The sequence below is a fragment of the Rhipicephalus sanguineus genome, chromosome 1, assembly GCF_013339695.2.
Source record: "Rhipicephalus sanguineus isolate Rsan-2018 chromosome 1, BIME_Rsan_1.4, whole genome shotgun sequence".
Classification (NCBI taxonomy): domain Eukaryota; kingdom Metazoa; phylum Arthropoda; class Arachnida; order Ixodida; family Ixodidae; genus Rhipicephalus; species Rhipicephalus sanguineus.
In genome coordinates, this window is record NC_051176.1 from 243,094,317 (window position 1) to 243,111,513 (window position 17,197).

General features: G+C 46.5%; 1 protein-coding gene across 2 annotated transcripts; it reads right to left on the minus strand.

The window, feature by feature from the left end:
* Positions 1 to 52: 52 nt before the first annotated feature.
* Positions 53 to 16,967, minus strand: LOC119375491 (uncharacterized). Of its 2 annotated transcripts, none has more exons than XM_037645672.2 (3): positions 16,790 to 16,967; positions 11,207 to 11,354; positions 53 to 302 (listed from the first exon to the last, which is right to left on the minus strand). In XM_037645672.2, the coding sequence occupies exons 1-3, from the start codon at positions 16,824 to 16,826 to the stop codon at positions 65 to 67; spliced, it is 423 nt and encodes a 140-aa protein (XP_037501600.1). In that variant the 5' UTR covers positions 16,827 to 16,967; the 3' UTR covers positions 53 to 64. The 2 variants fall into 2 exon arrangements, with proteins under 2 accessions (XP_037501600.1, XP_037501609.1); XM_037645681.2 differs by having other exon boundaries at positions 11,207 to 11,342; positions 16,790 to 16,953.
* Positions 16,968 to 17,197: the final 230 nt, after the last annotated feature.

The window sequence follows — 17,197 nt, forward strand, 5'->3', positions numbered from 1 at the left end:
GCCACCGTTAGAGCCAAGGACACCACGCTCTGATGGCACTCTCGAGCGACCAGGGTGATTGACTTCACGTCCTCCACAACACCAAAAGTGCCACTGCTACAAGTCCGGCAGGGGCGAAGGTTGCACTGGCAGAGGCAGCGTCGGCTTGGCTACAGAGGTACCAGCAGTTGGCGCTGTACATGTGGCTCAGAAGTTCTCGCGTTTTCGTCATCATCACGGTCACAAGGTAGTCAACTTCGTGGTGGCATCCTGAAAGATGTACAGCTTCGCGGATGCAGTCTTCGAACTTGACCGTGGCGCTGCTGGGAAGATCAGAAAGCGTCGCTTTTAGCTGATGATAGAATGGCGAAAAGCATAACGTTGCATGAAAGGCGGAAACCGATAACGCCGATACATACACAGCAGGGGCGTAGCCAGAAATTTTTTTCGGGGGGGGTTCAACTATACTTTGTGTATGTTCGTGCGTGCGTTTGTATGTGTGCGTGTATATATACGCAAGCAAAACTGAAAAATTTCGGGGGGGTTTGAACCCCCCCAACCCCCCCCCCCCCCTTGGCTACGCCCCTGATACACAGTGTGTCTACCAAGTTTCGAGACTGGCAAAGATATCCAATGGAGCCAAGAAGCGGTTGTCTAGCTTTAAGTGGTGAGTGTGCTGCGCATTGTGTGAAGAATTCACAAAGTTGTGGTGTGAATTTTGTCAGTTACAGTGATTTCAGTGATCACTGTTTCGTTTGTACGTCACGGATAGCAAAGTGGAGCAGAGAGTAGCCAACAAGTTTTGCGTAAGACTTGGCAAAACAGCCACGAAGACCACGGACATGATTGAAACTGCTTACATCACGGACGCTATTCCTCGAGCGAACATTTTTGCATGGCATGGACGGTTTCGTGAGGGTAGGGAGGTGGTCACGGACGACCTTAGACCTGGCCGTCCGGTAAGCGTTTGAACTGTTGAAAATGTTGAAGAAGTGCGGGAAAGCTGTCTGAAAACCTCTGCCAGTCCCTGGGGATGATAGCGCAGGACCTAAACATAAGCAATGATACTGTCAGGAAGATCGTGGTACCAGATCTAGAAAAGATGAAGATTTGTTCCAAATGTTGCCCCACAGCCTCATAACAGCAAAAAGAAGACCGGGTATCTTCTTGTCAGGAGTGGGTTCGACTGGCGGGAAATGACCCAGAATGGTTTTAAAAAATTATGACTGGTGATGAATCACTCTTACATGCGTACGATCATGCAGCAAAGAGACAATCAGCGGCATGGATGGGGAAGAATTCCCCACGACCAAAACAACTTCGCATCCAGAAGTAGCGTGTGAAGACAATGCTTGTGGTGCTTTTTGACTGGCAAGGTGTTGTGCATAAAGGATTCATTCCAGAGGCACAAACTGCGAATGCTACAATGTACAAAGACATTTTAACACGCTTACCGCAGAGAATGCAACGGGTCCGGCCGGCAAAGGTTCATTCGCATGACTGATTCTTCTTGCACGATATTGCACCATGCCACAGAAACTGAAGTGCAGATATTTTTAGCAAAGAAACAGGTGACGGTGTTTCAACCATCCACCCTATTCACCTGACCTAGCCCCAGCGGACTATTTTCTTTTTCCAAAAGTCAAAGTGACGTTGAAAGGAAAACATTTCGACTAAATTTCGTACATCCACGGGGCTGTTACGAAGGAACTCAACACTGTCGGGCAAGAGGACTTCCAGAAAGGAATCCAGAAACTTTACAGCCGTGCAAGTTCTTGTATACAACAAGGAGGGCCATACATTGAATATTAACAGCCAATCTGCATTATTTTTCGATGACGCCAGTCTCGAAATTTAGTAGACACACTGTGTATTATACAGTACATTGCGAACCACCTTGTATTGTTTTTGCAGCAATTGTTCAACGTCTTCATCTCTAGCAGTCGTATTTCAGTCATACATATCAGATTAGGCGCGCCGCCAACTCGCTGTCACTCGTGCATTGCCTTACGATGATGTACAGTGCTTATGCTGACAGCGTATTCAGACGCTTGCATGTGTGCGATAGAGATAAGGATTCTGTAAACCCCGAAGATTACGCGGTTATATTTGCCCTCGAGCTGCTATGGAAAACTTTTGTGATATTAAATCGATACACATGATTCTCTAGGCGTTTCTTACGCCACTATATACGGATATCTCATCGACGGTCGACTAACCCTAGGCTGCGAACAGTAACCGACATTTAAAACGCTAGAACACGTGATTCCCTGGCATATGTGCCGGAGCGGCGTGATTGTTAGACAGAATATTTAGAGGACGCTGAATCAGTGGTATAAGTGGTATGCACTTGACGTCATCCGCGAGGAGCGCTAGCGGCGGGGTCGCCATTTTGAAGGTCCGCGCACTCGCCGCACGCGCAAGAAACTATAGCAACTATAGCCACTATAGCTGCACGCGCTCTCTCCGAGATCCGTACGGACCTCCGGAACACCACCGACACGCCGACGCACGGACAGCGCGGACGGCGCGTACGAACGGACCTACAATATTGCGCGGCGATGGCGTTGCGGATCAAGGCTCAGTCGTTGGAGTGCGTGCACCCAGGGGACCAGGTTATAGTGCGGCCGTCATGTAATCTACGTCCGCTACAACCTATCCGCATCTATCTTATCATCATACGGCTATACATTCATTCCCCGTCCTCCGTTCAGAATAGCACTTGCTAGATCAAGCGCATCAGCTGAGGCCGGCTTCTGCCCCCCCCCCCCTCTTTTTTTTTTTTCAGATAGTCTGTAACGTCATAACGGGCTCCATCCAGCGCTGCACTTTGAACGAAAAAGCTCGTTATTTCGCTTTACCGGAATTTATCGTTGTGTACGCGCGCTGTCGCTTGTGCTGAAAGGGTAATCACCGCTGACGCACCAAGTACGCTGAGTGGAGTGCGATCGTAAGTATGGGGCTTTACGCCCACGTGCGCCGATCTTCGCGCTGTTCGACATTGTAGATGCCATACATGCAATTTCAGATCAAGATATTAACCCTCAGAACCTGGGTTGATGTGTACCCCCTGCTTGAGACCAGAGTCAATAAAAGGGCATTCATATGGAGTCGAAGAAACTACGCCCGGAGGCCATTTGGGTGACTGATGTTACGTGTTTGGCATAGAGGCTGATAACTTATCAGATCAATTGCTGGTAAGTGAGGAAAACAGGTTCACGCTGAAAGGCCAGGGCCGTAAAGATAACTGTGAACATGGGTTGCCTTGAACACCCGCGTGCGCACAACAGCTGCATTAGTGATGCAGAACTATCGATGGTACTATCGATACTATCGATAGCTGAGTCACTATCGAACTATCGATGGTGAAAAATACTATCGATAGCGCTATCAATATTAAAATTCGATGGTACTATCGATAGTAAAAAATCAGCAGCGCGGACTCACTGCAGAAGAAACTTGGTTCCCCGCGCGTGTGGTACATAGTGGAGCCGGAGGAGCAGGCTGAAGGGCAAGAAAGTTAACATGGTTGTGTTCTTCACCAGAGTGCTTTGCTGACACGTGATCATAAAGTCAAACTGTTCAGCTGTAGCGGAAAGAAAGCCTTTACATGCGGCGGGACTGCGCGGCTTCAAATTGATATTGCATGTTATGATTTCAAAATAAAATGTTAATTGTAAGGTGTAACTGGTTGCTTTTGGATACGAATTTATTGATGGATACATTCCGCCATTTACACTGCGGAAATTGTTAATTTCTCTGCCGAAAATTGCTCATAAATTAAGTGAAGCTGGTAGTAAGCTATCGCAAATATTTTGGCAATATAGACGGCCAGGAACCGCATCATTATTCACACCACTATCGATAGTATTGTCACGTGGTTGTGACGGTCAAGAATGCTGCAGCAAGACTGGGAAATACGGAGCTCTTTATTTGGGCGAACTTGTGCCCAGAAAATCAAAACTCCAAATACAAGCGATACATGCTGTGGGAGCAGTCGTCAGCCGTTGAGTTCTCTCACCATCGGTGGAACGCGTCGTCTTTTATACATCAGTCATCAAACCTTCCAGTGTTATCGCTGGTGCTCGCGTAAGCTCTCGAACAAACTTGACTATTCGCGTCCGGTGCGTAATCTTAACAGAATGATCTCAAACAATTCTTGAGCTTCTCAAACATTACGGCGCGGTCTGCGTCAAACGTTGCTAACAGTTTTTATGGGTGAAACCCTAATACGTCAAAACAAAAGCAGTAAACACGCGTGGCAGATAGCGCTCTAGTAATATTAACGATGGTACTAGCGATTGCACTATCGATAGTTTGTTTACACTATCGATAGTTTCAAAGAAACTATCGATACTATCGATAGTCAATTTACCGATAGTTCTGCATCACTAAGCTGCATACCACAGCAATATAGCTGGCATAATTTAACGCATTTGGTGCGGGCGCGAACGTCTGTATTCGAATTTGTTATATCGCAGTTAAGCTGTGCAACTCTCTGGCAACACTGGCTAATGACCACGGTGACAAAATATCGTGCTATTATACCGTAATGGAAGCTATACACATTTTTTAATATCGCTGCCTCGCAGTAACGGAAGTCGATCTCAAAGCCTACGCTTTCGTGTGCTGCGAGTTTTGATACCTGGGTGCTGAAAACACGTCATGGCTGACATGCGTCTTTTCGCTTTCGAGTGACTGGTGTCTTCTGCTGTGTTTCCCCGCGCGATTGAAGGAAATGCGGGAACAAACGGCGACGCTTCAGCTGCGCCATCAGATGTTAAAACGTGCGGTGCAAAAGGGCCTCTTGCACACATTCCATTCCAAAACGGCCGCTCTCAGTGTAGTGAGCTCGGAGAAGGTGATGATTTGTGTTTTTACGCGCTAGTATATATTCTATAGGCAAGCGCGCGTTCCCCATCTGTGAAATTGGCGAAATTAAGTTTGAGGCTGCAAGGGAACCGAGCTTCGAAGGAGAGCGCGTGGAAGGGGAAAGGAAAAGCGCGCGTCGGGGAAGGTAGAATGTAGATGGCATTGAACCGCATCGGTGGTTGCAAATGGTTAGAGCGTCCGCTTGCCAAGTGGGATGCGCCACAGGCTCTCCATTCCCTGTAGAGTGATTCTTGAAGGAAAGGTGGGGAAATTTGGTTTGGAGTGCACGATAACTGTCTCTACACTGAGGACACCTTTTGAGGGACCATGCCTCAACTAAAACACTCGCCGGGGAATGGAGGCAAAAAAGAGGGAAGAAAGGGAGAGTTAGAAACTCGCGTCAAAGGCAGCAGAAGCGCGTAGTCGCCCTGGCAAGCGCCGGACACCCACAGTTTTTTTTTTTCTTTTGTTTTCTTTTAATGGGGCGAACGGGACCTAACGAGACTCTCGTTAGGTTGCGTTAGCGGAATGGAGAGGCCACCGGGTGGCCTCTCTTCCGCTCTCTTCTTCACTGACCTTCTGGCGATTTTTACCGCATCAGTTTGCCATTTCGGTCGTGAGCAATAAAAAAAAAAGGATGTTCATTGTAAGACAAGAAACTGTAATAAAATTTGTGCGTTTATGACAATAAAATTAACACTGGTCCGGATGGCATAGCGTCGATCAAACTTCAAGGTTTTTTTCAGTAGTTCTCAGTAAACTTCTTTTCGTTCTATTCTTGCTTCCGTACCCGTATCTCGGAAAGCTGGAATAAAAGTATAGATAGATGGTGTAGATTGCAACGTCGGGCCCGCTATTCTGACGCAGTAATCTTCTACGACATCATCTTCTTGTGGTCTTTGTTAAATAGCTAGAAACTTAAAGGGGGGGGGGGGGTTGGGGCGCTGTTAAGGGAGCTTTAAAGTCATTTTCTCCATTGAAGAGCTCAGGTGTAGCGCTCGCTGGAGCAGGCGTTCCTCGATAATCACCAGGACCTGATGGCATCGCATACTCTGTGTTTGGAAACCTTGGTGAAGAGGCAAAATATACACGTCTTGACGTTTACAGCTAATCATCACACGACAGCTTTGTACCTGTCACATGGAAATCAATCTAGTCCTGGTCCTCAAGCCTTGCAAACCTCCCGTGGATTTTCGTTTTACCGTATAATATCTCTGGACAGCTGCGTCGGTAAGGGAAATGAAGAGATGGTCCTTATACGGTTAGAAGGGTACTTTGAGTTTCATCGACGTGCGCCCAGAGGTAATGGCTGGCTTTCGACGCGAACGTTCACCTATAGACAGTGATCGATAACGTTGTAGCCCTTGTCACATCCGTACAACACCACAAACACCTGAAGACTCACTGCGTCTTTATCCTTTGATGTTAAAAGCGTTCATGACAACGTTGCTCATTATGCAATTACGAGTGTTCCATAGAAACCGCTGGGATTGGTTGACACATCTTTCCCGTAGCTATTTGTGTGGAATATCTCTGTCTGCATAAAGACGGACCAACGCCTTCTAGTTGTACCTCTCGTGGTATTTCGCAAGGAGTGCTCAACCACAGAAGAGCAACTCTACCCTATGCTGTTTAACCACGGTGCTCGTTGGTCTCGTGGGTTCGTAGCCGCAATCCGTACAGCTATCCATACGCATCTTTTCAACAAGGAATTCTTGAGCGCCGCCATATTACCCTCTGGGCTGTGCATATGCGTGACTCCCCCACACCCACCCCCTTAAAAAAAACTTGGAGGACGCTTGAGCTTCGTCTTCCAAGAGTAGAACGCGATAGCGTGATTGGGCCCCGTGCGCATCGCCTTCTCTATTGCTAGCCTGGCTTCGGTTCTCGGTGCATGCCCCAACCGTGCCGTAAGGAAACAGACGATTGCGCGCAACGTTGGCCGTTTCAAACTATCCTAGAATGCCTACTGCAAATATGTGAGTCAGCGAAGTGCCCACTACACGTCCGTAAGGCAGCACGTGAACCTTCGCAGCTACCCACTTTGTTGATGCTTTTGTAGCTGATGATTAAAAATGTATTAGCGCTTTGTAATGGGTGGGCCTTTGAAACACCCACTCGCTGCGCAATTCACATGTTTTCACGCCTGGAGCGATTCTACGCTTCTGCCACGCATTATTACATGCGTTAAGACCCCTTCCACTACATGACATTCATATAGTGTTTTTTCCCGAAGCACTTTCATGCAATAGCGGGCTCTGAGGTTCAACACCTGCTTGCCACGCAGGCGGCCTAGGTTCGATTCTTGTTCAAACCGAACATTTTTATTATTTATTTTATTTGCATCTTTCTCGATTTTTCGGTGACGGACAAGATGATCGTCAGCCTTTGTACTCTTGTGAACAGTCCAGAAAAGGGGTGCTCCATCTCTCCGACGAAAATGTCTATATGCGGACAATATCTGCATGTCAGCGTCAGGAGTGACACGCGTACAAGGCCGCGCTCTACGTCACATGGCTTCAACGGCAGTGTCGAAATGCCTAAGGAGGCAAGACAGAGAGCTTTCACCTAGCCAATGCTTACTCGTCACTTCGCGACGGACCCGCTCGCTTTGAGTATCAATGGGCATATTGTACCGAACAGACGAATGTACCGATTTCTTGGCATCATCGTCGGTAGAGACTTGCCTTGGAGACGTCATATCTTGTGCGTGACGAAACGATTGACCGCTACTGCGGACCTTCTTGCGGTTCTCGGCAGAAAGTCCTGGAGCGCGTCAGTGCCACCAATGTTCCAGTTACTTGTAACGCCCTCTTTTTGAGTTTAGCTTACCTGTACTGCATAAAGATACTTGCTTGACAATTATTCACAGACTTCACAGTGTACAAGCCGAAGCGCTCAGAACATGTATGGCTCCCGATAACTGCATTTTCAGTTCCGAAAGTGGCCATTGCCAGATAATTTTTCATTGCTTTATACAGTGCTAGTCGGTACTGACGTCGTGAGAGCACATATTCGGCACTTGACTCGACTTCTCACACCATCATGCATGCCTACAAGCAGCGAGGTCACATTCAACATTTACCAAAACCGCTGCAAAGCGTCGGCATACTTCTCAATAAACTTATTTGCACATACTAACACGGCGCCATATTGTTTAGTCGGCACCGGCCTCAAGTACACTTGACGATTCCAGGCACCAAAAAGAAAGTTGGAGCGCCGTTGCAAGCTTTAAAGCATGTAACCTTGGAACACTTATATTAAGCCCACCAAATATACATAAAGTATGGCAAACCCAACAGGTCTTCGGCAGCAACCATCCCGACGAAACTTAAAAGAAATCAAGTTGAAGACATCATCTATGAACACGTCGACAGGTGCAGAGCTTGTCGCACTCCGTGCTTTTATGTGTCGGGAAGCACCACAACAGTGGGCAGTTTTCTGACTCCAAGGCAGCTTTCCAAAGCACACAGAACGCAATGCACCATATGGACCCAACGAAGAACTCACCTCGGAGATTTGACAGGCCTGTCACCGCAGCCATGACAAAGGACATGACATACTTCTTCGATGGCTTGTGGGACACAGCAATATCAGTGAAGACGACCACGCCGGTAAGACACCCGATCTGCACATGAGAGCGGCCGATGTGCCTCAATTCCGTTTCCGTGCACTGACGCTGCGCCTGTGCCTCGCTTGGTATCCTCTGAATGTGCATTGCCACCGTGGTACTCCAACGTTTTCACCATGTGTCGTTGTCTCCAGACTCACGCCTATATCTACCGCCTGGTATTACCACTGCCCGAACAGACCATGATGCACCGTCTTTGACTCCGCGTCGCACTTACTAACTCATACATTCCTGATCGGAATGGCCGACAGCCCACGCGCACGTGCGACGTATGCGGCTGCGACGACACACCAGCGCACGTTATTTTTGTCTACCCACGCTGTAGCGTTCAGACTCATTGGCAGGTTATGTGCAAAGTGCTAGGCAATTAGACAATCGTACAACAACAGAACAAAAGTTGTAAAACAGTGCTTTCAAAGAAGCCCCACGCAGAAGACTATATATATTCGCGCTTCTCAGATTTCTGAGTTAAAGAGACACTTAAAAGCCATTGATGCTACCGCGATGTTCAGGGCACGCGGTTGCTTTGTTTCACTACCCTTATCTTTTTAACCCCTCCCCCCTGCAGGGTAGCCATCCAGAGCTAACGTTGGGTTAAACTATCTGCATTTCTATAGATTCTCTCTCTTTCTATTTTTGCTGCTCTCGTATATGACGTGCTCACGTCTATATCTTACCCGCATATTTTTATGAAATATTTTGTAGAGCTTTTTAGCTGCATAATCTTATAAGTGTTCATTGTACTTGCGTTAGAATGTCAAACTCGTCTACTTTTCATTCATCGGCATAGTCATATTTCTGTATATGCCCTTACTACGTTGCTTCACTTTGTTGCATACTGTGTCGTGGATGAAACTAGTGTGTCAAGGCGTGGGCTACCTGCAGTTATACCGCAATTATCGGTGTTAAAAACGTAAAGAACAATGAAGTGTGTATTCATCGAGTAAATAAGGAAACCAGTAGACTTGATGAGTGAAATAAAAAAAAACGCGGTGAATGTTTGTTTGCAAATATTCACACACAAAATGCGACTTTTTATGCGGAAATAGTAATAGAAAAGTGCGCCCAAGTGCGTGAAAAATAAATAGAAGCCAAAGACGCTGAAGTCGAAATAAATTTTCACACGAATTCCGCAAGATGCCTCGGTTTTCTTAAACTTATCGGTATCACTAATTGCGACGCTATCGCGCTCAATAATAATGGTAGAGCTTGGCCGGTGCCTCCCGGTTTGGTTTATCCCGGGTCTAAAGTGTTTCAGCATGGTCACCTGGGGCCCATAGGTCGGCAAACTCACTCATGAGTCGACTCACTCGGACTCGCTCAGACTCAGATCGGTCCGTGAGCCTGAATCTGAGTGAGTCCGGGTGAGTAATATTTTGGTGAGTTTGAGTCCGAGTGAGTCCAGTTAAGGAAATTTTAGTGAGTCTGAGTCCGGTTGAGGAAAATATTTCTGAGTCTGAGTCCGAGTGAGCCCTAAGCGCAATATATATTTCTTAAATGAGTCTGAGTGAGCACCTTTTATTGGCAACCTATGGTCCTATCTACTCATCTTCAGCATTACTGTCAGCCTTATGTCGCCTTGCGTTTATATTCAAGTCTATTCAGACATATCTCAACGCACTCGCGTTCATGCGTCACCTCAATATTCATTGATCAGGGACGTGAATTGGGAGGTGTGTCATGACCTACCCCCGCAAACTCTCTCACGGGAAGTTCTTAATAAAAATATCTTGCGTGAGTCGGGTATTTCATAAAAAAATGTTCTTACTGGATTGCAACCAAGGGCGTCCGTAGAACTTTTTCCAGGGGGGTGCATCAGCAGAGGGTGGGGAGGGTGAGGGGGGCATACAGCATAGCTGGCTTTTGTTTCATTGCCGTGACATGACCGGCAAGATTAGTCCAGAGCAGTATGTAACGTGCAAAGTTGGCTGGTAATCCTGAATGATGCTTCACGCGGATATGCGGGACTGGAGTGTGCTAATCAAGCTGTGTAGCTTATTGCTACTGCATAGAAAATTATTATACAAAATTCCAAGGGGGGCAGCTGCCCCCCCTTGCACCCCCCTCCGGACGCCCATGATTGCAACGACTGATAACCCGTACCTGATGGTATAAGACCAAAAGGCGTATCGTAGAGCACCGATAATGTGAGATATTGGCATTAAAGTGCATTGACACCAACGTCGAAAAAAGCTACTTTTACGCTCACGGACTCATGAGTCGACTCACTCAGGAGGCTCACTCAGACTCAAGTCAAGCCGTGAGTCTGAGTGAGTCCGGCTGAGTAATATGTTGGTGAGCTTGAGTCCGAGTGAATCCGGTTGAGAAAAAGTTTAGTGAGTCTGAGTCCGAGTGAGTCTGGTTGAGAAAAATTTTGGTGCGTCTGAGTCCGAGTGAGCCCTCAGAGCAGAATATATTTGTTGAATGAGTCTGAGTGAGCTCCAACTTTTTTGCCGACCTATGCCTGGAGCACATCGCTTCTATCATCTATACCAAGAACCTTTCCTTATGTACCCGTGCACTTGGCGATAGACGCTCTGTATGCGTGATGCCAGTGTGCTTATCTTGATGGCCTATACAAGCCAGAAAGACTGTATAGTCACTATAGCCTGATATTTTAGGACTGCGATGACGTTTCTCTTTTGTTGAAATATTCGAGTAAAAAAAAAAAAAGACGTCAGCAAAACATTTCCGTCAGTAAGATATACATGCACGTGTGCTTACCAGCATACTTGTTCTATGTGGTCGACGTCGGAAGCATTAAATCTGTGTTTCTGTATCTGGTGGATATGGTTCCTGCAATCTTGGAGTCCAGCGACAGCCTTCTCTGCATCACAGGCTGCTAACGCCGAAGACACCGCTGCAAGTAATACTGTATATATCGTCACATTTAGTAAAATTTTTGTGAAAAAAAAAAAGAAAATCGAAAGACGAGTCGTTTCGGCTGGGCGCAAACGTAAAATCAATCAATTATCTGGTTGATTTCAACAGGTAACGGTGCATATCAATAAAGGGACCTTGAAGCGATTTTGACGATTGTGTAGCGTAAGTCCGTCTACATCAACGGACAGATTTAGCTAACTCATGCCAAGCTTTAAATAATCCACCTGCACACTTACGTTACGAGAATGCAACTAACCTAATTATTCTGTAATTCTGGAATCTTGGCACTTTGCTTTCGAAAACAGAGAGAAAAGTAAGTCACGCCGAACAAATGGAAGCGCTGTAGCAACTGATATTCATTGAAACGCATTATATAGGGAAAACGAAACTTTTTGAAAGCGTATTTACTGAACGTTTTCGGCTGATCCACCAGGTGGAAACTTTCAGTAAATATGCTTTCCAGAAAGTTTCGTCGTCCCTTCCTTGCATCAGTTACGTCTGGTCCAGCGAGAATGAAGTTCAAAGAAACATATATATATATATATATATATATATATATATATATATATATATATATATATATATATATATATTATATATATATATATATATATATATATATATATATATATAATGCCCTTCCGTCACCTTGCGGGATTCCCCAATTTGCAATATTCTGTGTCCATGTGCTTCGAGTTGTCGACTAATTCGCCCTCGCGCTGCCAATTGCTAGCACACTGGTCAGCTCAGTTGCTGGAGCGACCACCACGGAAAGGCGTTGGTCCAGGGTTCGATCCGCGGACCAAGACGAATTTTTCTTCGATTAGAGGCTTTCCTTTCTGAGAAATCCGTATGGAGTTCCTTGTGGCTTCGTGGTACAAACTGGTGGTTGTCAATTATCCCTTTCATTTGCAGTAGTAGCAGGAGGCAATCTCGGCTTAGAACCAGCCGGCTAAGGTATCTTTTCGTGTCCATAATCATTAATTTAACAACGTTGTCAGCGGTATACAATGTTCTACTGGCGTAGCCAGGGCGGGTATAACCCCCCCCCCCTCTTCCACATGCAAAATTTTTCAATTTTGCATGTGTATACATAAAGCACTCATACAAACACACGCACGAACATATATAAAGGACGGCTGAACCCCACACCCCTACCCCTCCCGAAAAAAAAAAAATTCTGGCTATACGCACCTGCAGGGATCAGCGCGGCGGTCGGAGGTGGCAAAAGGAGGACATACGAGCGCCGGTGGAAAAGAACTTGCCCCACTTCCACCCAGTGTGAAATCTGCAGAAACGGCGGAGCTGCGCTTCTCCTGTGTTTCCCTGGTGGTTCTTGTGATATTTTGTGTGGTTGTCTGTCGTTACGTTATTTGTAGAACAGAGACGCACGGGGAAGGACGTGTGACAGCCCCTGCCTCACCCGCCCCTGCTACACAGTGACTTTAGGCCCTACTAGCCCTACTCACGCTCGAGCGTTTCACTGTGCGGCTATCGCTTCGTCCGCAGTTACGCCACTTGCGCCATGTATGGGTGTATCTGGGGACTGAAGCGTGACATGCGACGCGGACACTCATCTGTCGTCGGGAACGACAAAGGCCTCTGCTGAGCCCTGCAGCCTGTTTATCTCGAACGCGGCAGCACTCTGATTCTGCAAGTTCTCGCAGGTATAGCGGGATATTTTTTTAGGAAATTGTGCATTACATATGTGCTTCGAGTAGACTTGCTCTCCGTGTGTTCGCTTCTTCTGTTAATACCAACCGAAACCCGCCATAATCCTGGTTGTTTACCTTTGCTTTCTTTTTATTTTTCTCCATAGGTTAGTAAGGCAAGAGGAATGTAGCTCAGGCCGATCTGTCTGTTCGTTTTCCCAATGAACTGATCTCTGCCCCTTGAGTCGACTCGTGTTCACGAATATAGAGCGTAGATTTTTTTTTTTTTCAGCAAGGACAGTTATAGTTTTTTCCTGCAATTCACGCACACACTCTCATCGGGCAAATAAGTTTGCGCGTGCGATCACGTATACTTATCCGTCTTTCATATTATTTCATAAGCAAATAAACGCAGAAGCAATGTAGGGCACAACTACTGAAAGATTGTGATGCTGCCGTGCAGGAAGTCCACTTGCGGAAGAAAAGGTATACAGGGGAAGGGACGAAACATGCAGGGTACTTCTTTCTATTCGTTTCCTGTCATTCTTATGTATATATTATTTACTATTATTTGCTTATTATCCCTTGCTATATACGGTTCGTTCCTTGCTTCGAACGGCTCACTCGCGTCTGAGACACCATAGCATGTATGGCTTCGAGTGAGAGTTGAAGAAACCCTCGACATTTTTTTCTGGTTCGCTCGCCTTGTGCTCATATATCGGGGGTCTCAAACACGCGGCCCGCGGACCTCTCGCCAGCGGCTCGGCCTGCACATGACTGTCTTCGTCGAATATTTTTTCTTAATAAATATATTAATGAGCTACACATGTGTGACTGGTCTCAAACGTATTTTTTGTGAGGCATCCCACGCGGTCATTATGTGTTAAAACATAACCGCGGAGCAAAAACTCTATATTTGAGAATCTGCGTCCAGAGTACAGTCATTGTGGGGATCAGTAGCGATATGTTTCTCGACACCTGACGTTACATCTCCTTAATAAATGACTCGTATATGGTATTTGGGGGAGGCCTTCTTTCAAGTGCGAACCCCTCCCCCCCCCCCCCCCCCCCTCCGCTCACCCTTCCTTCGCTGCCCCGGCCCTTTGGAGACTAAATTTCGTGACTGCGGCCCGCTAGCTGAGGTGAGTTTGAGACCCCTGCCATATATATATATATATATATATATATATATATATATATATATATATATATATATATATATATATATATATATATATATATATATATATATACCAATAAGCAACAAGTGAAGCAGGCAAGCTCCAAGTCGAGACCCTTGATGCCGCAGAGTTAAAGATTTGTGCCACGGATCTTTTCCGTATGAGTTTCGCACTTATCGCTTTGCACAGTCGAGACACTGTAGCAGACGAAATGACAACGACCCTTCTTGAGGCTTGCGTTCTTACGATCTAAACAAGAGAGTGATCCACATGTTCACTGAACTCGCTCTCTTCCAGCATTCACTTGCGTGCGCGACTCTCGGCCTGCTGTTTTTGTACAGCCGCGCTTGGCCTTTGCGTCGACCTGTGCGCCTCCGCGAGCGCGGACACAATGGGGCCCTTTGCAGCTGCCGGTAGCGCCCCTACGCGCGAGTACGCAGCTGCGCCGGCAGCATAGCAGCTTCATCTCGATCCGCAGCATGTTGTCTACAAGGAGCAAGGGACGGATAGCGGGTGGCGATAAATTCAACGCATGTCTCCATTCTTTTTCTGCAGGGGGTCGCTTCATTGCGAGTGGCGCGACCGCGCCCTTCCTGTTGACGCTTTTGGTCAGAGTGTAGTGGCGCAAAGGTCAAAGTAACCCAGCGGAAAAAATTTCGCGCGTCACTTTTTATTTTGCTGAAAACTTAATATCGAAGGGCAGTCATTACAGCAGACTGCCACCGTAAGCTTATCCGCTTTTTTTTCTTTTTCTTTTTGCCTTTTTTTTTTACTTCTGAGTGCCTTCAATCTATAACATACTCTTAGCAGCCAGAACGAATTCCATAACTCAGGATTACCGCCTCCCCATCTCGTTTTTTTTTTTTTTCATTGCCCCATCATTGTGATGGACAGGTGTGGTCGTTGGTTGTGGTTAACGATTTGTAGATGAAGTTATTTAAATGGGACCAAATGGAACCAACTGGACGAAATATTTTACGGGGAGGTTCCCTATTATGCACTTGGCACTTGTTGAAGCCAACAGAAACCCAGCGGAAATTTCGCAGGAGATTTGCCGTGCTATACTTTGTGTTTTCACCTTGTCTGAGGCTGCTTTGACTGTCTGGATGCTCATTGTGCGAGTGCAACTATGACGATTAACTTTAGGAATGTAAAACATTCGCCGAGAAGTGGAGACTGCAAAGGTTATGGTAATGAACGCTGTAATGAAAGTCTTTATCAAAATCATTACCCTTTTATAAAGCACGCTGGTGCCGTAAATGGACCACATACCACATACATATAGAACTGCCTCTTCTGCATTGATTCTATGTGGATTACGTCATATACACTTGGTGCGCCTGTATATGTGTATAACCGCAGCTTCGACAGCTGCTGTTAAGTTGGTAGTAGCTTATGTATGCCTGTTTCCGGGTTTACAGACCTGGTATTACGCATTTGTGCCTTACAGGAACACGCTGGAATTTCCTACAATGGAAACATTCTACGCAAAGACATGGTTGTAGGTACGTTAAAGAACCCCAGGTGGTCGAAATTTCCGGAGCCCTCCACTACGGCGTCCCTCATAATCATATAGTGGTTTTGGGACGTTAAACCCCAGATATTATTGCTATTACATGGTTGTAGGTGAGCGGCCCCTTTGTAATTCAAGTGATGCTGCAATGTCCGTTTCTTCTCATTAGTGATGAACGAAGAAAAAAAAGAGAAAAAGAAGCCTTTTTGACCAAGCAAACTTAATGAAAATATCATATATTTTCTACGGCAATTGATTGAGGTGAATAACCGCAGCCTTGCCGTTTGCCACCGCATTGGCAAATCCGGTGATTTAATATTGTATGCGTAACAGGGCAGCTACTGCACCATGCGGAGCAATGCTCGTTGCACGCATTTTTTTTTCTTTTAAGACCGAATATGTCGCTTTTGTTGAGTCCCGGAAACTTTCCAACAAGTGAACTGCAGTAAATACAACACAGTCACAATGAGTCAGCCCCCCCCCCCCCCTTGCCTATTTTTAGTTATCAAATGCGATGACTTGCTCTTATGCGTTTGCGTTTAAACGTATACAGACCAGCTCCGGGCTGATGAAATGACTAAGCGGATCCTATACACACGCCCAACACAGACTACACCCAGCCTTTCATAAGCTTCCCGCGTTACACGAAATCTCGTTCTTTCACAAGGCGAATGGATCGTTCGTGCGTTTGGCGACTGCATCCTAACAGATGTCATGACCTTAACTATCGGTCAAGATCGTGTTCAAATATTCGATATGCACAGAACACACGGGGGTGTTCTAAAAGCACTTGCTGTATTCAACGCTGTTTAGACTGATGAGTTATACATTGGAGCTCGGCGTTCTGTTCGCATATTTTTATTTTTCTTACACGTGTTACGCACGTGCTAGCGTAGCGTGTACAGGAATTCTGGTCGATACGGCACGATAGCGCTCAGAACACCGGGTTGGTTTATGTCCAAGCTCTGCAGTCATAAGTACACTGACGGCACCGCGTAAACATGCATTCTCTTAGAGCGCATAAACCTCCTTATTTAATGAAGCCTATTAAATGCATAGAAACAGTGCAGATGCTTACCGGTGATGAAAGTGAGGCGGCTAAATGCGTCGGTCATCGTACGCGCGGAGGAACGCCCATTAAATGGTGCTGGAACCGTTAGTGCTACGCCGCTGTGATCGGCCAGGCATGCTCGCAAACACGTTTGCAGTGTGCAGCGCACAGGCGACGACGGCAAGCGACCGGCGCTGCACTTGAGCGCTCCCTGCGCGACGCAGCGGCGGACGTGACGCGTAGTCTGCGCGCATGAGCCTCCCTGTTGAAGTTACACAGAACAAGCGGAAATGCTCGCTTTGGAGAACCAGTCGACCTAGTTCATGATATATGTCGTATTTCAAAGAGAAATTTAAAAGAGAATCGCTAGCGAATGGCGGTTTGAGAAATTTGACCAGGACCCCGGCCGTAAAAATTAACCTAAGGCGCTTGAGT